Source organism: Ooceraea biroi, chromosome 11 (assembly GCF_003672135.1).
Source record: "Ooceraea biroi isolate clonal line C1 chromosome 11, Obir_v5.4, whole genome shotgun sequence".
Lineage (NCBI taxonomy): Eukaryota > Metazoa > Arthropoda > Insecta > Hymenoptera > Formicidae > Ooceraea > Ooceraea biroi.
The window spans coordinates 13,185,406-13,211,010 of record NC_039516.1 but is presented as its reverse complement, the minus strand read 5'-3'; the positions used below and the strand labels follow the sequence as shown (position 1 = coordinate 13,211,010).

The following is a 25,605-nucleotide window of genomic DNA, read 5'->3' as shown; positions in this document are numbered from 1 at the left end:
CGAGACTCTCTTTTCTGTTGACCCCATTGCGCCTCCCCGATTCTAGGGGAAGATGCAAGCACGACAGCCTCGACAAAGCCTGCCGCAGCTTTTTTCGCCCCGAATGCGGTGCGCGCATACACGCGAATATCTTGTTTACGCATACATTTCATCACGTTCCAGCATGATCAACACTGGCGTAGCACTTTGTCCAGACTGTACGAGGCGCATAACCCAATCTCGACCCGAGATAAGGCTCCTTTGCATAGTTATTATCGCGGAAATCAGTTTGAATGAAGGCGAATGCCTGAATTCTCGCCCACCGCTCCGACCTGGATGCATTGTGCGTCCGACGCACGTAACAGACATTGCACGTTCGTCGGATCGTCGAGACGCGATCTAATTATTTTTCTTCTTACTATACTGCACGCGGATTGAGAATTGCCGGAGAACTCTTAGCATCTTAGCAAGACTGTGAGAAACTAAAGTACAATTCCACTGCACGTGTAAACGTTATTCAGCCAGCACCCTGCGCCAAGATAAATTGTAGTCCCGCGAACATAAGCAGAACAAACCGCGTAACACCAATTTCGAGATCACTGTATTATTCTTGAAATCCTCGAGCGTTCTAATATAATTACAACCGCGATCGCGAGTGCTCATGGATGATTCCTTCGTTTACGGCACTTGCTGTTTATCTTTATTCGGAAATGATATTTCGGCGCGATGCAACGGCTATTTGCAGTGACGTGACATCACGGTCGTGGGTAGTTTACATCCTAACCGAATTATTTTAGTAACAAAATCGATAGTTACTGCGGCTGTTAAGATACACACCGGTCGACCCTTCGGGATGACCCTCGGCTTCGCCGGCTTCGTGGGTCACAGGGCGGTTACCCAAGAGACGATGAGATCACGTTACACTTTCAGAGAAGATTATCCAATGGGTGGCCGAGATAAGGGTCGCTTCTTCGTCTCATCGCAAACTTTTCGTTCCTTTTGACCTCCCCTCCGTATATAAGATGAAAAAAATTACAACTATGATGAACGCCAGAATTGCCGTTTCCCCGCGAAAGATAGCGAGAATACGTAACAAGCCTAAGTTTTTCAAGCGACTCCACGGCAGCTTTAACGGCAGCTTCTTCGCTTCGTTTATTAGTCTGCGAGGAAACACGACATGAAAAATAAAGCTTGATGAAGTTTATGAGATGTAAGAAGGATCGCGTATCTCTTGCTAATAAGTGTCAAGATACGAGAGATCCGAAAAACAAAGTTTTAATGACCGAAACTTAAGTTTTACGCGAGAAAGAAGAAACTGATTAAGACAGATTGAGAATGAATTTTCTTCGAGCCGTGTGGTTCACAGATCAATTATTATAATTTCCAGAAACAATAGTTTTTTTGTAATTTTGTATTACAAATTTATATTTCAATATTTCATTGAACACACGTAATCCGAATCTTTCTCAAAGCTTTGAGGAAAGAGCGTTTCTTGTGGGCACAAATTGGAATATACACAGCGATGCAGGGTTTCATTTTCTATGAAAGGAGTTACTCGATGGTTGGTTGGGATGTAAGAAGCTTAAAGGCAAACACGATGGGATATTTTTGCATTGAACCTGTATTACTTTCTTTACGAGATTAACTCTGCTCGTATAGCTGCTGGAAACCGTTCAATAACGCAGAGATACTAGGATTATAATCATTATCGAATCTTGATGATTAGAATGCACGCTCGCACGATGCGATGCGTCTTAATCGGCTTGCAATGGTTTGACGTATCCAGGCCATTTTCATGACTCCGTAGATGCGATGTCGAAGATCGAGTGTGATTGATCGAGCATGTCATCATCGTCTGCAAGATAGATTCTGGTTTCGTGGCAATCACGCGGAAACTCTGACTCAGCGCGTGTAGAGAGGCGAAGTCTCTGTTCGTCATCGCAAGAGTCGTGATTTTCTTTGACATTACGCGTTTTTACTGTGAATGGCCGCGACGCTAGTTAATTCGACGTTAATTAATACGACTATGGCGACGACGATTCGAGCAGACGGCTATGACGATGGAGCGGGAGTTGCGCAAAAACGCACGTGGAACTTTTATACCGAGAGAGTCCGTTCATTAGGCGATCCGACTTACACGCGAGCCTGTTATTGGATGGCACAGTTTTTTATTCGGAACTTATTCGTTTTTCCAGTTATTCTTTCTCTTTTTTTTAATTTTGCATCGAGCCTTTGTTTTCTATTTTGCGCGAGGATCCTTTTATCGTTATTTCGTGCTCCAGCGGAGCACCGCGCGTCGCTCGCATTCGTATCGTTGCCAGGATTTTTGCCGACGTGAAAGTTATACAGACATGATCGACGAATCTTCAGTTTTTTCGCCGATTTATTTGGTCGACCCCGGTTAAAATTGCAGCCTCGTACGTACGGTGCGCTAATATCCGTTTTTCGCGGAAAATTCGCCGCACATTTCCGCTATGGAGTCTGCGCGATTACCGAATTCCGCGGAAATTGAACGCAGGATTGCGTTTATCCCGCAGGGAAAAACGAAATTCGAGTTCTCGTCCTGCGTGTGCGTATCTAGTCGAGGAGATAAATTAAAAAATGCCGGAGCGGCGCGCTTTATTAAAGGGAGTTTCATTAAAAAGTTCAGTTTGCTGTAACTTTCATGCGTGAGAGGTATGCGTGTATCTTCCGAAAGTTTTATAGATCGTGTGATTTGCGCTTCGCGTACTTTGAATTCCATTATTGCACTTGTCTCTTCTGCAGTTATTCCTGCTTTTCACAAATATCCATATTCGTATTTATAGCACACGTTGGACGGCATGGAATAAGAGCCACTTAGAAGGATTTACGAACTTGGTAGAAAGCTTTTCCTTGCTGCTTTGTCCACCCTCATCATCATTGTTTCTCTCGGCGAAACGTTTAATTTTTCCTCGTGATTTATTTCCTGACTCGATTACAGACGCGAGTATCTAACTACGAAATTCACGTTTTCTGTACGCGTCTCGATGTTTCGATAAGAATCTCCTTTAATATTCTTCGGTATACGAACTTTCGCGTTCTTCATAGCAAGCGGTAAATATTCCGATCTCATTGAAAGTTACTGGAATGAATCACCACAAAGAAATTTCGACGCGAACTATTCGACGTAAACTCACGGTATTTTCCACGTTTAATTGTGCCGATCGTATAACACGTATAGCACAAATGATCAATAGATGAGTAATATCTCGAGAAATGGAGGAGGAAACGATTTTAATTTATTAGTCTCCGCCTCGGTAAATGCTCAGCGAGTCAGAGGAGATGAAGCAAATAAAGATTAAGTGTTGCTCCAAATGAGCACAAGAAAATTTATCGTTGGTAAATAATGAGAATTCACTGCCAACTGATTTCTCTCTCATTACACAAGTCACGCTTAGTAATTCTCCATCTGCGACTGTATTAATCCATTTTTAAAGGATTCGAAAATTTTCTTTTCTAAAATTTAGAGTGATTTAAGAGTCAATTAATATCGATCAAGAACATCGCTCTCTTCAATGTTACATTACATCTCGATGATCGATATTTCGCAATGAAAGTCTCCTGATGAAAATGCACTCTATAGCTGCACCCAAAAGGAGACAGTTTATTAACGGTTCCGTTTGTGCTCCGCGTGCTTTATTGTATTTTTCTTCGCTCCGTTTCCGCGCTTCATGTGACGTTTGCTCTCAATATTCATGTCCGGAGAATGACAAGCCGCGTCGTCTATTTACCAGGTTGCACTTCCGCTACCTTCATTTCCGCAGCCGGCTTCGTTTGCCGTTCCGCAAATAAACGGCAGCTGTACAGCATCACGAATTGTCGCGGTCCTCTTTTCGCGTTTCCGCTCGATTAAGCGCGGCGTGTTCCTGTGTACGAAGGCTCCTGGCCAAAGCGATGTCGCGCCACAAAGAGGCACTTACTCCGCGATCACGAAAGAGGGTGAGTGATCACAACCGCGAGTTTTCCCGACAATTGATTGCAGAATAAACCGTGTCAAATGTTGCAACTCGCCTCGTAATCGCCATCGTTTCGTCTCGTCGCAAAGCGAGGAGTCGTTACCTTCGCACTTCAGTTTCCTCTCTTTCAGAAACCGAGTGTCGGTTTCATCGCGCGAGGAAATTTAATTCCGCTCTGCAATCCCGCGCGTTCGATGAATCTGTCGATGAACTGCGCGTCACTGATGCATTCGGCTAAATGGAAGGATCGTTACGTCGTTTCCGACTTGAAACTCGATGCTCGTGATTGCTCAACTCGTGGATTCTCTCGATTATCAAGCGACGATGCGGTAACTCGCGCAGTACGCGTTATCACGTTAACGGATCACAGATTTTTCCATCGCGGGATGCTGCCCCCAAATTCTGCACCGTTCGCATCTTCTTTAATGAACGAGACATTCAAGGCTGTTCATAAATCATTCGAGGAATATTGTTTGTTACCTATGTATTCAGCGCTTTGTCATCAATATGAAAATCGCGAGCTTCTTTGAATAAAACATCCTTTGGCGTTTCGCCTTCTTTGCGGAGTCGAGAAAGAAAGCCGTTATTTATGAGAATTTACCTGTCTTCGCCTTATGAGGGAATATCCTAGGTAGACTTTCCACATGCGGAGAAGAAACGCGGGCGTATATTACATGATGTAACCTAAAAAAGAACTCTTCTTCCGCAAATGAATAAGAACGAGTCCGATGAGAGGATCATGGCTGTTTATGTGTGTTAATAATGTGTTCGTTAGTTAATCCAGTTCGGTAGTTCATTCGTGATTGAAAATTGTGAATTTATTGCGCTTATTTTATATTTCACTTAACAAAGCTGTTTTTCTTTAATCCTTTTTATCATAACAATTATTTTAAAAATACAGTCGGTTGATGCAATGACTGGAAACATCGAATTTTGATGCGAGATCGATTGTGTAAATAAACTCTCTCGTTTGTACGTTTTCGAGTGATGCTGTTCGTCCAACCGAATAAATATCTGAAAATTTAAAAATTAGTGCAGAGTCGAGGACCTTCTCACTAGTTCGTTATTCGACGCTTTTCGTGTTTAAATCGCATTTTGCAAAATGTCAAAGTGTTTTGGACGTAGAAATTTCGCAAGGGCGCGCTCGGTCGAATTAGCGAAATGGTTATCGAACGAATAAATTCGTGGATTCGAACGGAAAATTGGGATATTACAAATGGGATAATTATCGACGCGAGTGCATCGGGTAATGGATACGATTCGCATCCATGTGTAAATGCACTATTTTAGCCTGATATATATTTCAGTGCTAAACATGTAAAGTGGAAATACGAAATTCCGCCATTTCCGCATTAATTTATTAAAGACGAGGCGAATTATTTTGCGAGGCTATTCTTACTTACATATTTATCGCGTTTTATTTAGGGAAGGTCACAGTTATCAATTATTTCACATTGTTGTTAATCCCGACAGTCTAATCCCTATCAACAATATATGCTCCCTCCCTGTAGAGATCAAAATTAAAAATTGATGCTTTATTCCTTAAGCTGATTAAATACCAACTCATCTCGAACTTGACGAATATTTCGGTGAGCTGTTCAACCTGCATGTTCATTAAAGTGAGAAAAAAAATGCAACGTTAATATAAATTCATGCTCGTAAAGTTCGTGTCGTAAGTTCGTAAGAAGTCACTTGATCGCACCGCGTTATAAACTGCAGATACATAAAAGTCGTTGCACGCGCGCGATCATTATTAAGATTTTTTACGAGTTATAAAAAAGATATCGATATACGTGACAGTCGCAGAACTTAAACGAGAAACTCATCGGAGCCGCTGTAAGCAGGAAGCAACGAGATACATAAAGAGCAGAACTCGCGAACGTGTATCACGAGAAATTACGTTCACGACGCACAAGTGAAATCTGTTGTTAACGTCAATATACATTTATAATGTTATCAGCAAATTCCATACGCGAATCACGTAAGTCAGATCCCCGTGCAACTGGGATTAATCATCTGATAGAGCGGAACAGGAGCAGTGACGCGCCAATGAGCTTCTATTGAAGAGCGACAATTATCCGAAACAAGCTCGCGGAGATGCGGTTTGCCGGAACCGAATTCCGAAGGTGGAACAGGCGATGCAATCACCGAACCCTCGAACGTGATGCCGCCTCCATTAGCGCTGGCGGCGCAGCGTCTTTACGTCGACCACCGCATCTCCGGAGAGGGCGATCAAAGGATCGGGCTCCTTTGAGGGTGGTTGTTGAGTTTCGCCTCTGCCGGCCGCAAGTCGTGACGACAAGTCCGTCCGGTCCATTGTGCGCGCTGTTCGGGAACACGTGATAAGGATATTAAGCGCGTGGAACACGCATTAACCGGCGTCACGTCAACTTCCTGTCGTGGCCAAGTTAGAGAAGTTTCCCCCGTTTGCCTCGCGAGGAATCGGCTCTCGCGAGTCCTGCAATTAATGTTTAATTGCCGTTTACCCGAGATGCATCTCTTTGATCTCGGCAGGCTGGCGTTTCGATTCACAAGAAACTCGCGAGCCGCTGCGACGAGTTGTGTTTTCGTGTTTTCGAAAAATCTTTTTAAAGTTTTAGTTCTGTTTTTAAGTAAAAATTTGTATATGAGTTGGGTAACTTTACGCTAAACTTTCGACACTGTATCGGGATGATCAAGTCGCTCATGCCATTAAAAATAGTAAACCAATTAGTGCAGATCCGGGCAGCATCTTTCAACTTATCCTCTTGAACTAAACGAAGAGTATGTTAAAGTTGCAGTTTGCAGCATTAAAGTTATGTTGACGCATGAAACATGCAATATTACCTCCGCATCGCTCATCTTCACCGTGAAACGGTATTACATCATTTTGTAGTTTATCTTCTAGCGCGGATAAAAACACGATCAAGTAATTTATTAAAAGAGCGTATTCTTTGCAGAAAGCCATTTCGTAACAAACATAAATCACAAGTGGCAATAAAGCGCTCGCGTTATTAATTTATTCATGCAAACTCATTATAATCACTGTTTACCATGTGGATTATAAATTATTATCTATGGGAAGATTTAGCGGAACTTTGCTTTTCCAATACGTAGCTTCTTGTTTTGTTATTTCACGATTTATTGGACAATCAGTTTAGCGTCGCAACTTCTGTGCATTGTGGCGAAAGTAAGCGCAACAACTTGAGGGAAGTTGAGGGAACGGGAACGACCACGTATATTGTTTCTCTTTTTTTATTGTTGCCGACTTTACAGAAATTTTTACGAGTTGTTGGGTGACTGTCGGCTAGATGTGGACATCTCGCGCGTTTCTCATCTCAAGAGAGCTCGAATTGTTCGCCGTAATAAGGGTCGGTTTACGAGGCATCCTCGTCTTAATAAGCCATCGTGTAGCGCAGTCAGGGATGTTCGAAGCTTATTTAGTCGTGGGCTTCCCTCTGGTCTCCCATCACCTCGCATCCCTTTCTCGCAACCCCTCGTCGCATTTCCTCTTCGCAAGTTTCGCAAGTCTCGGTAACGCCGGTTTGCTTCTCGGACAAAGACGATTATCGCGGAAATTACGTAAGGATCGTGACGCAATTCTTCTCGTCGTTGTATCTCGTTTGCGACGCATAGAAAAATTCGAGCCGAGGAGTGCAACGTAAAGGATTTCCACGGATTATTATTGAAAGTATTGTAAGGTAGAATAACGCGGATTGCGTAAACTCTCTTTTGTAGAAACTGGGTCACTAATCGGTTTAAGTCCGTGAAACCGATTTATAATAGCCTGACAGTTCCCGGGCTATTCGATTCCCCGCGATAATATTCTGCATATTTTCCTGCACATGCCTGCTCTGCCTCGTTTGTTAATTAGTCTCGCTAACGTTAGGTGCTTCGTGCAAAGGCGCTCAATCCTTTTTACACGCGCTAAAAGGCTTTGTATCCTTTAATAAGCAAAGCGTTATCTTTCATTCTATGTGAGGCTTGTGAGAGTTTGTCTGAAAGCACATGAGACTCCTAGCCGTACCTTTACAATATCCGGGTCGTCGTCGTCGTCGTCGTCGTCGTCATCGCACGCGGTCGTGCGGAAAGCAATTACAGTCTATTTTGTAGAACATGCCCAGCCGATGAAACCAGTATGCAATGTACTCGTCCAAACGCGAAAGTAACGAACCGGTTGAATTATTAATACGTGATGCGTGTACCACGGATTTCAACGGGAATGCATTGCATTCATAACAAATCCGCGATACGCGATTCGTTATATAATGACATTACTTTCATCTAAATCGTCAGCTTTTAACTAGCCTGTTTAAATAATGCTAATCTTGATCTGGGCTATTTTAAATTTAATTAATTTTCCAATAATAACATTTTATGAATAATTCCGAAATGAAGCACACGCATGGAGTTTTCTGCGTAATGATTTCGGATAATTTTGCAATTATTATATTAACATAAATATTCCACGATGTGCGCGCTGATTCTTGATCAACATTATATTACTGTAATTGTGATACTTCTGTCTTGTTTGCACTTGTCACGATAGCATTACCTACCTTTAAGAGAATGGCTCTTTGTTGGCGACGAAGAGTAACAGAGTGTGATCCGATCACGTTTGTAATTACTCGTTTCTTTCGCGGAATCTCAGGTTTTCGACGTAATGAAGCTTAAATAGAGCGTGAGAAGAGAGAGGAGTCTAGAGCGAAAACTTGATGGATGAAAACGTCCACCTGAACACGGAGATGTAACAAGATCGAACTCTTTCCGCGTAGCTTCACAATGAAAAGAATCAGCAGCTTGCAACGTCTTGTTACCTTCGATTCCAACGCGATTTATTTCCTTATCTCTTATCTTTTATTAAAACGGTTGTCTCGATATACTTTGATTACAATGAAAAAATTAATCGAGCTTCTAATAAATACGACCATAAGAGTAGGCGAGTTTTCCGTCTCGATGTTCGATGTATTTGTTCTCATGTTCCTATAATTATAATCGTCATTAAATTAATTTAATGATCTGATATAATAATTTAATTTCAAATATCATTGCAGTGTTTCAATTATTATCGAGATTATGTAGGTACTTATAATTATTTCTCCACGTGGCACGTGATTTATGATTTATCTTTCATCTGTTATTTATTTTTCTGTTTTCTTTATTATATTAAAGAAATTATATTAATTATATTAAGAGAAAGAATTGGCCGCAAGACACACATTCACCATCACTTATGTTAAACTAAATCATAGAAGTCAGATTAATACCACAGGTTAAAACGAGCTCCTGCAAACATCGGAGCGCACCGAGATCCGCTCTAATTAGATTTCCAATTCAGTATGTCGGCTATTTGCGAACAACGTATCTCGTTTCGGGTACATTCGTGCGCGCTTTGTACGCCGTTAATAAATAGATTGCGCGCGGTCTAACCGAGTGCTATGTCACGCACTTGGTGCACTCTCCAACCGTTTCTGTAACGACGTGTATTGATTACAGCAGCGAATTTGGTTAATAATCGCGCTGTTATTCGCGCCGTCATTTGCAGCGCCGATAATCAGAGAGTATATCGCCGCGAGACGTTTCTTCACAAGGAGTTAGGTTTGTCAGTATCGAATATCGATTATTAATGCCAATAAATCAATTAGAGGATTAATGGAAATTGAAATGTTCCAGTTTATTATCTACTTAGCTTCAGCAGATGGCTTTAGATAAAACTAATTAATTATCTCTTGCAAGCGAGACTCGTTTCAATTGTATTAAACATGTAGCAGATTATTCTTGACGCGTATAATATAAATACGAAGAATATAACAGGAATACTTTTCAAATAATCCTTGAGATATAATTCTCGCATTGAATGTCGTCACACGCGGGATTATATGCGACAATATATACTCAGCTGCTCTTCCGCACTAAACTGTATTTCTGTAGAGAGCACAGATCAAGGTCTACGCGGTAATACTGGAATTACACGGAAACGTGTAATTCATCGTCGGTAACATTGATTAATTAATATCATCGAATAACCTGCTTTTGCGAATTATTACGTCAAATACATTACATATATAAACTCAATCATTAATTAGCGCAAATCTATCATATTACTACTGTCACGTGTCTCGATGAAGCGAGCGATTTTTTGATCAAATAAATTTCGCCTGATCATCATGAACATTTCTATTAAAAAATTGATCTCTGCGATTTTAACGGATTACATTCGTCTTGAATTTTATTGAATCGGAAGGAAACGTCGCGAGAACGTTTCATGAATAGTAGCTCAAAGAACCTCACTCGTTAATCGTAAGAGGGCAACTATCGAGAAGCAACGCTTCCTTCTACAATTTATTTCGAAAAAGTGCTGAGAGGATTTTGGATCTTTTGAACCAGCGATGTGTCTCCTACAAAGCGATTAGACTCACGTGTGCCATCATGGATGGATAGTCGTACGGGTACAGCAGCCAAGCCCCGATGAGATGAGCGGCCGAGAAGATGATCCCGGCGATGCAGGCGTGTCGGAGTCGGATCGGCAGAAGAGCATAGGCCATGTAGATGAAGAAGCAGACCGCCACGGCGGCAGCGAGCGGTCCTCCAGTTCGCAGGTCCTTCGTTCTTGAATAGGTCGGATCACCGGTTTCGTGATTCGTTTCGTGCAACCACGCTAGGTGCATGCTCAGGGTAACCTGCAGGGCCAGCAAAGTCACCAGCACCGCTCCGCTTACACCCGCTAGCCATATCTCGTTCATGCCCGGTCTGGAAATGGCCGCCACCAGAACTGGAAGGAGAAAATTTGTTCGCTAGAGTTCTCGTCTGAAGCTCGGGGAAATGCGTTGAGAAGTATGTGGATTCCTTAAAGTGGTACCGGCGTTTGATTCACGCCGGTTAAATGTGCGAATGCAGCGAATTGGGATATGTTCTCTCTTTGTTGGATGCATCAAGTGGATTTTTCCTCGGCGAGAGCGGCGAAGGAGGTTTGTGTCGCGTTTGTTCAAATTCTCCGAGTTCCTGCATTATGTAACTCTACGCGAGTAAGCTTCGGATAAAAGATCCGTTAAAGTTTCCGGCGTCGCTCGGTGAAAGCTCGCCTCGGTGGAATGGAAGAGACGTAAAGGAGCGAGCTCCGTGAGTTCTGACGACGCGAGAAACGAGCCGTGTCTCGCGTTCTGACGCTTTCGAAAGGAAATAACACTCGTAGACAGTATCCCCGTGCATTATTGATAACGGAGCATTGCGAGGCATCACGCGGCCCAAGGAAGACTCTTTGTATAACGGATAGAATGCTACGCTCCTTTTAACACTCGTGACACCCGTCTACGATGCTATTTCAGCGCAATCTCGATAATGTCTAAACTGCATAATTTATAAAAGCCCGAGATTATCGTGTAAAAATAACAGTGAGTGAAAGCGTATTTTTCTCACGCGATATATATTCGACGTTTCGTTTATCCACGGATATTTCCATTAATTTAGTTACTTAATCCGTTTAAAGCTGGGAATAAAAATATCCACATCTTCATTGAATTCCACACGTGTTCCATCGAATATTCTTGAAGAAGAAAAATAGAAAACGCGAACTTTAAAAACACGTTTAAGTTTGCTCATGTAGATCTTAATTCCATGAAGAACATAAATATATCCAAAATTGAATTTTAGTGATTTCACGTTTATGAAAATGAGTGAAACGTCATGAAATTATATTGCGAGGTTATTAAATCTTACCGGCATAAACCACGATGCAGGTCACCAGAGTAATCGCGAGGGAGAGATTTTCAGGTCTCTGCAGCATGGTAAAGAGTGGCTGGTTAGTCAGTGACAGTTTCACGATAAGTAGTAGGCCCAATGCAAGCGCCAAACCGGCCAGTAGACCGAGTACGTGGGTCATGTTACTTTGATTCATGCGCAGGAAGTAACGCTGATATAACATCTCAACCTGAAACATGATCGCAAAATTGTCACGTATCGTGTTAATTAAAACTTCGCCGATAGCTTGATGACGTTGTGTGTGTGACATGGATGAGGCATGAAGGAGTCGGAGTAAAACTGTAGCAGAATAAAGATATAAGAGAATTATACGTATATGGACATCGTGATTTATATTCAGGTAGATTCAAACAGTTCATTTTACTTGTGAAAGCGTGCCGGTCAATCGTGTTTTCGCTAAAGAAAGGTCCATTATACATTGCCGGAAACATCGTAGATCGACAGGAAATGTGGTGAATATGACACATCCTGTACGCGTAGTAACGTATTCGGTGGTTGCGTTAAATCGTTAACAGTCGTTAGTCGCTGGCTGAAAATATTCGATAAAATATTCTGCCTATTCTGTACATGTATAAAATGGATATATGCAGATGTATGCCACACATGTGTGTACGGTGCATCTATTATATTTATCGAAATCGCGTCACTCGATGAACAGGAAAAAAGAAATATATGTATATGAACGCCTCATAGAAAGTTAATTGTTGCTTCGTTCAACAAGGCCGATTGGTTTCTCGCATTCATTCGAAAATAGACGCGAGATGTCAAAGTGTAGGTATCCTCGCGGTCTCAATCGCTTTGTTAATTAACGTCACATGAACATGTACGTGGGCCGATGAGATCGATTCGCGACGGTTATTCGAGGCATGAATATTTTTTTCTTTCGTTTTATTTTCGGAGACTTTTCTCTGAAATGGTTTCTTTCCACGATATTTGCGCGCGTGTCCGCAACGCGCGTGCTTGTTGCAAACGCTGCGACCTGCATTTAATATTAATCACTTTTGCCGGCGCTGCATTTTCCATAATGAGCTTGCATCTCTAGTACGAATTTATCACATAGAGCATGATTGGTGCAACATGTAACATCGTTGAAGAGTACAATAGTTTACGTGTTGTGATATTACATTCATACTTATTTTATAATACGAAATGTGAGCATCGCGAGGAATGAGTAATAATATACGTGTTCGCATAGTATGTGCTATTTATATAACATCGGATGCGTATACATGCATAAAATATAATTAAACAGCAAGACATGAAACGAGAGAGCAGAAATATAATGAAATAATAATACGCATATTTATATCTTGCGTATCGATTATTATTATTTATAGCGGGAAAAGCGGATATCGTGCGGGCAATACGGGAAATCCCAGAAGATCGGGAAGCAATCTGAAATTTATATCGTCACAATGGTATCCATTTGTGCAGCGACTTGCCCGCATACATATTACATTACTGGAACGTTGAATTTGCGCCACCTTCCACTAGTCGCTACAATTTGTATTTCGCGGAGCTATAATATTTGCTCAGAGAACGTCGTCGTCTATCGAAAACGAAACTCAATCAGACCAAAGTCAAACTACGATCAAACGCGAGGCAGAGGACAGAAATCTGGGAACGATTGCATTTTATTTTCATGTGTCTTCGTGCGCTGTGCACCTTAGCGTGTTCCTGATTTATCTGCCAGCAATGCAGCGTTGCGTTCGCAAGCGTTCGCGTATCGTGCACATGTTCCCTCCAGGCCAATACGTCGATAACATCGCTTATTTCCTAGAAAAAAAAAGGGAAAAGGATGACTCCATGAGGTACAAAGATCGAGTTAGTGCGCATTGTCGCATCGATGTTAAACTCTTAACCTTTTCTCTTGAAATTTATAATATTATCTCCCAGTTACGTTACAGGATTACGACCTCCATTAATATTAATATCATATGTTACAATTATACGTGACATTTCTCGAAACTTTATCTTCACTCTGCTTTTAACGCTTAGGTCTTTGTGCGTTTTAATCAGCTCTTTTATCTATAGTCTTTTTCCCTCGTTGATGACGAGCACGCCACGTGGTCGGCGTATTATTTACGACGTTATGCGTCGCAGCTCGTGCGGCAAAACGCTTTTACCTGCTAACGCCAGATCAGTTTCGGTTGGCTCTCGGAGAGCAAAAATTGCGTTTGATTACACCCAATTCGATAGAGGTGACAGGGAAAGAACCGAGAGAGAAACGGCCGATAGATAACAGTCTCAGTTTGTCCAATCAATAGATAGCCAGTTGCAGTTCGATCTCTCTCTTTCTCTCTCTTTCTTTCTCTTTCTCTCAGGCCGTCTCCGCCGAGGTGGCGGAGCACGGAAACCCTTATCATGTTCCAGGTGGAATTATTGTCATCGGTCACAATCGAAAAGTCCGGCGGCCATCGGTGAGTTATCAGTAGTCATAGCGATCGACAAAGGGCATCGGCGCTTTATCATCGCGTACTCGGTCGTTTAATATTTCAATTTTTTACGCGCCGCATAGCGAACGCACCTGGAAATTGCATTTCGCATCTGGGTTTTTCTCTTGATGCAGTAACCTGCGCTTCGAGCCGTAGTAGTAGTAATTCGCGAGCAATTGCTCGCAAACGCGTTGCTTATTATTGCCGCGTATCAACGTCATGCACCGTGAGAAAATTCGTATGATTTAAATATGCGATATCGTGCAACCGCGCGAGATCTCATAATGTGATGTTAATGTGAATTACAATAACAGCGCAAAAACGCATATTTGCATTCGATGCATTCCCGTTTTCCATTATCGCAGAGGTATTTCCGACATTTCTCGTGCAATTCACAATTTTCCCGTACATTTTACGTGGGCGTAATGTACAATCTATTACGTTCCGCTCCAAAGGCAGGAGAGATGCCTCGCGGAAATCGGTAACGTAAATCGCAATCGTAAATCACGATGCAGCTCGTTTGACTTCTCGGCCTACCCTCATTTGCACGCTCGTACGCGCGGCCTGTATGTATTGCTGGCTGTCTTCGCACGGTTTGAAAAATGACCATCCTGCCGAGAGGGTCAACGGTGACGACATTAACGAGGGGTGTCGTAAAGCCCTCGCCGCATCAAGCCGAAAACAAACCGGACGACTTAACGATGCGGGAAACAACCTCTCGGAAAGCTTCGCCTCTTGTGGATCTTACCATTTTGTCATTTTTCTTTCTTTCGGCCTTATATCCGCCGAGACTTCCGTTCTGGCGCAATCTCGAGCGATCGCGAGCAGAATGACAAATATTGAGCGGAGTAAGTTAAGTCTATCGTGGAGTCTATCGTGAGTGTTCATACTTGCGAAATAAATTTTATTCAAGCCTCTCGCGTGCACTGTATTTACCGGAGCTGTAATTTCCGAGTTTCCTACATTGGGACGGACGAGTCTTGGTGGCTGGCAAGGAAAATTGAATGCCACCCTTTGCCCTGAAGAATAACAAAAAAAATGATGGAGTGGAAGGACAAGTTAAAAAAATAAGCAATTTGCAGTTTCGTAGATCGACATTGTATTTTTAAACGTTACGTCTGCTGTGGTGTTATACAATACGTAACTGTCGCATTGTAATTGTCAGGAGGGAAATTTTTCTTTATTCGATTTGTGAACGTTCCTCTCGACGCAATAAGCGCTAATTCAATCTCCCAATGTCTCTTACGTAATTTACATAATAGGGATCCTTAAACGACCGACGAAACCGTAATGGAATATATTGCGCTGCGCTTTCATCTGTTCTCGGAAAAAGAAAGAGAAAAGCAATTAACCTCTATCATGCGGCGGAATATGAATAATCGTGCACGTGTGACCGAGTTATTCTCGAGCGCGATGCATAATTTCGTTGAGAATTTCCTTCATTTGCATACATTTGTGCCACACAGTTGCTCTTCGAAGGAATATCGTCTCGCTCCCGTCCGCAGGGGGGGTTCATATTATGGACGTTTCAATGCGAGCAATTGCGAACCCTTTCTTTGTCTTTCTCCAATTCCTTTTTTATTATTATACGATTATACTTTGAGCGGACTTTCACCTTAAATTAATCACTTGAAATTAAATGTAGCAACTTTGCAATCCATTCGTATTCCTGAAAATCTGTTTTTCATGTTTAGCTTGAAATTACTGTTTGAAATCCGCAGAAAAAAGAAGTATCGATGTTTTGACATTCGTATCCGCAGAGGTATTCAATCCGTTATAGCTTTCACGAGTGAAAATTCCTGACGTTGTTTTAAACCATCCGAGTATTATATCCGGAAATTTTCAATGTAAATGACCCCAATGAATACCATATCCAATCATACCGTCGTGATACCGTCTATTATTACCGCAACTCGGCGTTTCGCTGTGGCATGTCGATAAAGCATTGATTTTATCGAGCATGTGGCAGCGCTAGAATGACGAAGAGACTCCCGTCAGGCCCGATCGTTCGATCGGAAAAATGACGGCGAATCGGAGGCATCGCAAATGCATCGTCGCCGGGAATATCGCTCGAGCGAATGCAATCAAATCGTCAACGCGTGTCGCATGGGAGACATCCATGAGCTTTACCTTCCAACCGACCCTCCCGACTTCCGGTCGACGTGACCAGACAATACAAGTCGCTCCCGCGAGAATTCCACTAGAAGAACATTGTAACTCGCGCCGTTTTCCGGTTATCTCGTCACGTGATAATCGAAGGCCAATTTTTGGATCGTCGTTCGATATGTTCGATACTATTACAGTCGCGTCGATTCCCTAAACGGGCGTTTACGGACTGTTATTTTATTAGTTTCTATCTATCAATTTGTTATATATAATATTCTTGTCTGCATCGTTTCGAAACATTTCGATCGATGATGAAGGGTGTAGCTGCTCTTGATATAGAGGGATAACTATATTGTTAGAAGAGGTGTAACAACAGCTTCGTGCTGTCAAAACATGTTAACTTTATGTGTGTGTACAAGGAGAGATCAATCACCGTTGGACAACACAATATCGGTACACCGATGTAACGTTTATTGATTGAAGGCAATAGATACGGCAAGTTTACTTTAGCATTTACTTGAGCCACCGTTCAACAGAGCGGATACGCCAGGGCTCGATCGGATAAGAATCCAGATGTAAAGCCAACTAGTCAACCTTGCTTAAGCCCTCATCAGGGAATTTGACTTGTACAAAATTCACGATCTATCTTCCAAGCGTTGACAAGTTTACCCTTCGCGTTTCACACGATTCAGTGTAGGATGTCACCGTTTATAGAGAAGAATGAGCAATTATTCACGGAGTGCTTGATAGCTTGATAGCTTCGCGACATTCGTGGGAATAAGTGACATACTTGCGCGTGGCAGCGAACGACGCGCGAAAATTGCTCGATGAAAAATGCGCCCGACGACAAAACATCTCGCGTCGAACTTTCGATATGGTGGCACGTGAGAACTTCTCTTCGTCAGATAAATGGTCGAGTGTCGTTCTTCTTTGCTGGAAAAGCAGTCATTAAATTCTCTTAAGGCATTTCGACATTACGTGCGCCACTGTAGGCGCACATTCCTTGCTGCTCTTGAAGAGTAACGAAGCGACTAGGTTCATCACGGTGCAGTTTCCATCTTCTCTCTTTAGAAAAATTCAAAATTTCAGCGAAGCTTGGATCAGCGATGTTTAACGTTAAAACATGTAACGCTGGAAAAAATACGATGTATCGCTCTTGACATTTTTTGATAATTTCCAACCTTGCGAATACACGATTTCATAATGGATAACGCAGAGCGATTTTATAGCAATACAGAGCGTAATAATATTAGCGATATTTGATGTATAAAAATTCTCTATGATTGATCAGACGTAAATTGAGCCGCTTTGAAGTTACAAATTACATCATGCGATACGTGCCGGTACGGAACAAACGCGACTTGAAACATTCTTCGATCGTGGTATTCGTGTAATCCGCGTCCTAAAATAGCTTCGTGATATTTCCATACAGCAAAGCTCGCGTTGCAGCGTGCGCTGCGTTTGACGGCCGGGACATTTCAAAATATATTTCGACATATCGATATATAGCCTTTAAGCCCTACGGGCGGTAAAGGGTTGACCGGCTGGCCGGGCTGGTCGGCTGGTTAACGCGTTAACCGCGCCGTTCGTGCCACGGCTGGGCATTATTCGCAACCTCGCGGCTATCCGCGGGATATTGTATCTTGACCGGGGGCGTGTTCTATTTTCCGTCGGACAAAACCGACGATTCAACCACGAGATCGAAACGCAGCGGTGTGACGCGACGCCGAGGTGCACTCGTACGAGGGGAAAGAGGAATAGAGAGAGACGATTTGTCGTTTCGCGCTTGATTCTTGTTACTGGAATAAAAAAAACGGAGAGAGAAAGAGAAAGGGGTGGAGGGAAAGAGAGCGAAAGAGAGAGATCATGCCACAAAGTTTTGGCTTTTCGCGGAACTGTTGCAAACTCGTTCATCTCGCGCGCGTGAACTTTGCAGCACGAGCGGATTTCCGGGCACTGGCAGTCGAAACTTGTTGCGCGGTTTTGTGCTCTTGTCTGGCATCTGTGTCTTTTTCTCTCTTTCTTTTTCTCTCTTCCTTCCTCTTCCTCCATTTGACTTGCCTGACCGAGTTCGCAAATTCTGACGCGTATTACTAAACTCCTACGCGCGCGCACACACACATACACACACACACATATACAATAGGAGGTATACGTCAATCGCTCGTCCGCTTGTTCACGCGTGCCTCCGCATGACGATCTTAGATTAATAGCGCCGTCGATTTACATGATGCTCGTCGGAGAATGTCACCGGGCCTAAAACGACGTCAAGCACCGAGTTTGGTGGGTGGCATAATTAACGACAAGTTTCTCGAAGAATAGCGTCTTTCAACGAGATGGAAAATTAAATTGATGGTCGGAACGCAGGAGGAAGTGTGAATGTGTCAAAGCGATCTTGTGCGAGCAGCGAAAGAATTATTGCCATGTCCATTAAAGAGATAGACTTTTCGCATTATTCAATTATTATCATGATTTAATCAGTTAATCAATTAATCAATCAATCAATCTACTGCTAATGTAGCTACTTGTCAATATGAATTATGCATTCAGCAAATTGCGCGATTTTAATTCCACGTAATTTCCAAGCACGCCACGCTCTTTCTTCAGTAATACGTCGTATTTGATTTCAAACTTTGACTTAATTTACAACGTCCCTCACTATTCCAGTCAATATTCGCAGTAGAGCCGTCCATGGGGGAAAATGTGCGCGTCAAGTAGAACCATCTGGATGTGATCAGACACGCCGAGACTCGAGTTCGCTTGATCGTTCCTATTCTTTGACGTAAATCTTGCGTTTACATCGAATTCATTCAATATTTACCGTGCAGTCGGCGTAATTACACGTCCGGCACTCTCGTCAGAAGCGGGATATCCGTAATTACGGAATCGGTGAAAGAGAAGAAGAAAAAAAGAGGAAAGAGATAGAGCAAGAGTGCGCACGCGGCTACGCTCGTGAAAGGCAACTAGTCTCTCGTACCTGCAGGTTCTTGAAGCGATGAGAGCCGCATAACGAGCTCAGGAATCTACTCAGAGCGCATTTCCGCGTTCGCTGGGTGAGCCCCGTGTTCGCCGTAGCTTCCGCCATGGACTCCCTTCCGGTTGCCGGCGCCATGCCGACCTCCGACCCTCTGGTCACCTGCGAACATACCAGCAGCCATGATAGTGATCCTAATTGTGAAATGCAATCATGCAATCATGATCGAGATACATAAAAGCCGCTGGAAGCGCAGACAGAAATAAGGCATGTTGAATGTCAAAACACGAATAATTATTGAATCGAAAATTTATCTTGCCGAAAATTAAGTTTTGGTGAATGAAAATACGTGGCAACACATTACGCGTTTAACTCGGAATAGACTTCGGCGTGAATTTTTGTTTCGAACTTTGGAAAATAAAAAGATTGGAAAATAAAATGCGATCGGAAAATACTGTGGGCATCCGCGAAAATTCGAGAAAGACGACGGATTTCGAATTTCACCAGCAACAGCAGCAGCAGCAGCAACATCGCGTTGCGCGTCGCGTTTCAACAAATTCCGCGGATGCGACCGCATGGCAATTCTTTGTGCAAACAACGCGATGCACAAATGTGATTTAACGAAAGACACGCGCACGGTAGCCGGCGGACGTGTTTGTCCGTAATACGATAATCGTTGCCTAGCTGTTGTTTGTACACCGACCGCGTGCAGTTTCCGTAACGATAATTCCGTAACGATTTCGCTGCTCTCGTGCGCGCGAGGGTTGATCGGACGCGTGAAATCGGGGCGCAGCGCCATTGCCGATGGGAAATGATTACCATTTGTTTATTCGCGCCGTTTCCTCCACGTTTCGATTTATTTATTTTTTTATTTTATTGGTCAAAGTTGCCCTGGCATTTCGACGATCAGTCGCGCGCGCAAAATCACGATATTAATTGCGACGAGGGTAATTTGTATGGTCATTTTGTAAATTCGTAAATTTCGGCCTGTGAAAACTCCATGCAGTGAAACGGGAGCAGAAAAGCAAAATGATCGGAAAATAAAATAAAACGTGATTGATGTATCGGCGAAACAGAGTGCTAATTGTTTATTGGCCAAATTCGCCGATACGGTAATGCCTCACGCCGTGCAAATGCACGACATTACGCCTCCATCTTGAAAATTGAGCATCAAAGGGAAAGGGATCTGACAAAGTGGTTTCGCCTTTCCACAATGGTTCCCGTTTCCGCGTTTTGTTCGACGATTCGTATTCCTCCTCCTCGGACACTCGGTCGGCGGTAATGGAGAAACGTGATGCGCGTGCAGCAGGAAGAACACCGACCTGGTGTATTGCTCATACGGTCACGTGCGCGCACGATCATTAATAAAGTACTTTTTCCCAGAGCAGCTCTCAAACTTTTTCCCTGCAGAAAGCACATTACGACGTAAGTTTTAATATCTGCAGATAATGAGAGTTCGTCTCGTGTGTCCTCTCCAAATTTTTAGGATTGCAATAATTTTGCTTCTGTCGATACTTTTTCAGAATCTGTATTTGTGCAAGTATGATAGAAAATTAATTAAAAACGATGGATGATCTGGAAAAATGTATTATCTTACGATTGAGAGAGGGAGAGAGAGAGCTTTTGTAACGTTTCTGTACGATTCATGTATATAATCGCGCGGAGAGAAATTGGCGAACAAGTCAATTCAATTAATACATGATGGCACATTGACGATGTTAAACATGACTGTGTTAATTGTCGATATCTGTCAAGAGTTACCGGCTGTTAACATTATAAATATTCGTTTGATGACTGCTCGATTAATTGGGGAAAAAAGCTAATTAGCGTAATGAGGCATTCTCCGCTCAATTAGTACAACTGAACAATACGAGTTACGTGCTTGTAATATTCAACATTCAAGTTTCATTCAATCATTCATTCTTTCTCGCAAATGGTGCGGCTCGTTTTAACAAATGATGTAAAATAAACTCCTAAATAATTCAATTTTGATCTAATTTTACAATTTACGATTTTTATATTTTACAAATTCTCTCTTGATATATTTGCAAGCCGACATAATTTCAACATATTGCACGCAATTATATTTACGAGCAATTATCTTGTCTGCGCTTATTCTGCACAATATGCTAACGCACTTGCGTTCTCTATGAATAACGATGACTCACTGTGATTATGGAGGGACGTGGCGCTCCGGTAAAGTGCTCGATTACTTCCCAGTTGGACTTCTTGATCGGTGGGGTGTGCGGTGTTTTCGGTGTATTGGGGGTGTGTGGTTGCGAGGACGGCGTGATGGGTTTGGAACCCGGTGGATCGAACAGCAACTCGACGCGGGGCTTGCCGCCGTCGCTGCCGGTGCTCACGTGCTGCCTGAGGCTGGCCCATCTCCTGGTGCTCCTGACACCGGCCCCGGCTATCGTTCTAGGTCCGATTTCGCCCTGAAAAAACGGTTTTCCTTATTACGTTTATTGGTCACTGACGCAACAGACTTTTCATTGGCTGACCAATGAATAATTCGTAGAAAAATATAAGTGCGAGTGACGCGTTTTTTCTTTTTCTTTTTTTTCAGAAAAAAATGTGATCCACAAGGAATGACAAGATTATTATAATTTTGTATGATTTATGCATGCATAAATTTACAAAATAATATGTGTAAGATGTAGTTAGACTTCTATAAAAGTCAGCAAAATTTACTGGGAAAAAGTAAGGAACATATTTTGTAGTATATCACTTATTTGATGTATACTCAATATCAATCGCTGGATATTGCTCCATGTTATCATGTCCTTTTTCATATATGTTTCCATAAGTTATGGGAGCTCAACCAAAATATGATAGAAAAATGACAATATATCGCTATTGTGCGATCTACGATTGTATTATTCCTCTATTTTGCCAAGAGAGACTATTTTTACTGTCAGATCAAAAGGAGCGTCGTGACGTAGAAGCGCCATTATTTATGTCACCCGAGGCACTGAAAGTATCTACTTGTATCTTCTGCTCAAAGAGCGAAGACAAGCCGAAGTAGCGTCAAAAGAAAGTCGACACCCGTTACGTAAATTTCCGTAATTTCGCGCGAAAATTGCAGAACGGAGAGAAACGTGAAGCCACGTTTGCGCTACAATGCATAACATCATGCATGAGCTTTACGTGTCGTGTCGAAATTTCCTCGAAATATATATTCTTTTTTCTTTGTTTTTGAGTTCATCACTCTTTTGTCCATCGCTTTTCATGCATTCGAGCTTGCCGAAAATATCTTTAAGCTATTACAAGATCAAAGAGCAAACACACCATGCCTGAGAAAAAAGCAACTGTGTGCTTTATGTTCCGTAATATTTTTTCTTTTTATAAAAATACGGAGAAAAACAAAACATACAGTGCACAACGCGATACCGCGCCGTTTCGCGAATACAGTCGGAAATATCAATAATAAAAGACCTCGATATTGTTATTTATTGTTATTCTATAAATTCTGTATTTGGATAGCACGTAGGATGCAATAAATAGACAATTTCTCAAACCAAAGAGAACCGCAAGGAACAAGGAGCTATTTCAAGATTCCCCTCGATTCTCTCGAGAGAATTGTCTTTCATTTCACTGAAGAATTCGTTACTGACAAGATGAGGGCAAAGGAATACTCTGGAGAACATTCTGTATTCCGTAAATCGGGAATGAGAAACGTCGCCGTGCATTGCCGGAAGGACGCGGAGGATGCGGTAACAGTAAGCCGCGTCAGCTGTCAGGAGTTTTAGGGATAGTCGCCATCCGGTGATGTATGCGGTCCTGCACCTCATCGTTGTTGATAACGCGAGACCATTGATGCAGGATGCGGCAGCAGCGGAAGTGGCCACGGCGGCTTTCGCGGAGCTTTATTCCCTCGCTTTTTCAGGATCGATGAACACGAACTGACGCGGCCCGGATTGAAATCATGGCCCATGAACGAGCCGCTTCTATATTCCTGCAATGTGTTTTGTGCGCCTCCGGGGCTCGCGCGGCTCTCTTTACATCGTCTTTTCAGTGACCTCTCAATGCCGGATTTCGCGCAACGTTGAACATGTTTGCGTTGTTGCGTTCAATGCATGCGATGGGGGATGAAAAGGGATGGGACACGCCGAGAGGGTACTCGCGTGCCGTGTAATGCAGACGATGTGCTGCGTCGTCTTATTACAATGCGCAAACAGCGGTGAACGGATTCGCGTTGCATTATTCGAGACTGATTTAATTGTGTGCGCAGCTTAATTAGCATTCCGCGCGAGCATGTCAAGGATTAGGTCAGGATGATCTTCGAGAACATCGCGAAACTCCTTTCTCTGAATTCTGAGGACGCAAATTTTACGAAGAGAAACAGAGTACAATGTAAGCATCAGCTCAGAAAGGTTAACATTCCTCATCTTATTACATGGTATGAAGAGTTGCGAAATAATACAACGCAATGTGTATATTGAGAATAAAATTTTATTTTATGTGTACACATCTTTTGATTTAACTTTTACATGTTTTATAGTAAATATATATTAATTTCAAGAGTAGAACAACGTTATAATAACTGTTGATTCGGCTGTTATATGAAGGAAAATCCGAATAATGGAAAATATATATTTATTTAACAATAATCAGTAACGTGCAAAGTTTCACTCTAACGCTCTGTTGACTTTTTCCATCTGTTCATCGCACAGCACGATATTTTCACGTACAAATGGCGCGTATTGCAATATTGCATTCTTGCAACAAGAAGAACGCTGAAATGTTGCAGCGGAAAAGAAAAGAACAAGGGTAACCCAGTGGGTAGAGCTTTTCTTTTCACGGAAAGTAGGAACTTAATACGTCACAGACGTCCTTTGCGGAGAGAGATTTGTGAGTTTCATCGAAGGCATCCCTGTATATGCTTCCTCCGGACAGGGTCGGATTAAGGGCTAACCGCAATGTGTTTTCTACTTTATATTTCTATTCATATATTATACACAGGGTCGAGAATTTCCATTCCATACGAGAAGTAGCTTTGCGGTGTATTCGGTGTCCACTTTTCCTGAAAGAAAAATAGGGGAAATCGTCCAATACCTCTCATACATTCTTTAGTGAAGTCCATAAAAAATGGCGGTTCACAGCTGCGGAGCTTTTTCATGATTGAACACGTGACGTATCAACTCTGTGGAGGAGTCTAATCAGAGACACAAGGCATACATAAGTTATACGCAAAATGACAAATAAAGATTACAAAGTCACGAAACAGCAAATGCACAGAAAATAAGTTAAGCGTGACAATAAGTTTTTGTATTATAATAATTACCGTGATTCTTCTCGCTGAAAATTGGAATACTGGATTTTGAAGCTCATTTCTTTTTCCAAGCCGAAACACGATGCCTGTTTCCACGTTTACGCAAATGTGTCGCGACAGTACTCCTTCTCCATTCTTATTTTTGACGTCTGTATAAGGTATATTCCCTGTGCGCGTCTTCAGACACTCTCAAACCTCCTCCCGAGGTTTTCGTGCTGCTTCTCTTGTATCATCTCAATCTCACCAGCCAGTTCTCAGCTCGGCAGTATTTTCCCAACGGCGAAGCTTTCACCACGCTTCCGCGGCTTGTGCAGTTTACACGATAACGATATTATACGGCGCGTAATGTGTTTCTTAACTCCGTGTCAGGGCAGTATGTGTACCAGAGCAATCATATATATTTGTTTTGCTCCAAATACTCCAAAGAATAACGATTTCTAGAAGCTTTGGAAAGAGAATGTCCCATACGAAAATGCAGATTCTAATATCACGATTTCTCACGTACGTATCACGTGCGTTTTCTTGCTCCGTGTTAGAGGGTTTTAATTAATTAGTGTATATAATTAATAATTTATTTTCGTAGTATAAAAATTCAAGTTATATTGTCGTATCATTTCTAGTTGGTTTGCATAATATCGCAAATCATCCGACGCTTTCTTTACGACGATGTCCACGTGCGTTTTAAATCTCATGCACCACGAAAATTGTTTTATGATGGCTGACCATTTATATTCTCAGGAGAAACGTGGAAAGAATCCGTGACGCACACCGTGTGCACACGTTATTATTCTACTTTCGTCGGGTACTTTGCACGTCGGCGGCACATTCGCTGACATATACCACTTAAGTGCCGCCGAGCGCCCTGTAAAGTGTCATTACGACATGTTCTGGTAATGACATTTCAAAAAGGATGTGAAATTCATATCGCATATTCCCTCACGTTTTCCCTCACTGACGTTCATTTTCCTTGTTTCCGTGTATTCGACGGATATCCTACGTTCAATTGAATACTTCAAAAATTCCACGAATTTCAAGTAAAACGCGAAGGTATATTATGAATGGCATTTCAGATCTCTGTAATGAATTATTATCAAAGCGAAAATATTTCCGTCTTATTTTATA

General features: G+C 42.4%; 1 protein-coding gene across 2 annotated transcripts in view; it reads right to left on the bottom strand.

Moving 5' to 3' along the window:
• Window positions 1–25,605, bottom strand: part of LOC105275369 (adenylate cyclase type 6) — a 77,454-nt gene that overhangs the window by 29,600 nt on the left and 22,249 nt on the right. For both annotated transcript variants that reach the window (XM_011332157.3, XM_011332158.3), the window contains exons 3-6: window positions 21,377–21,646; window positions 19,212–19,370; window positions 11,652–11,862; window positions 10,355–10,707 (exon numbers count right to left, since the gene is read on the bottom strand). In XM_011332157.3, the coding sequence (XP_011330459.1) occupies window positions 10,355–10,707; window positions 11,652–11,862; window positions 19,212–19,370; window positions 21,377–21,646 (993 nt within the window). The remainder of the gene's footprint in view (window positions 1–10,354; window positions 10,708–11,651; window positions 11,863–19,211; window positions 19,371–21,376; window positions 21,647–25,605) is intronic.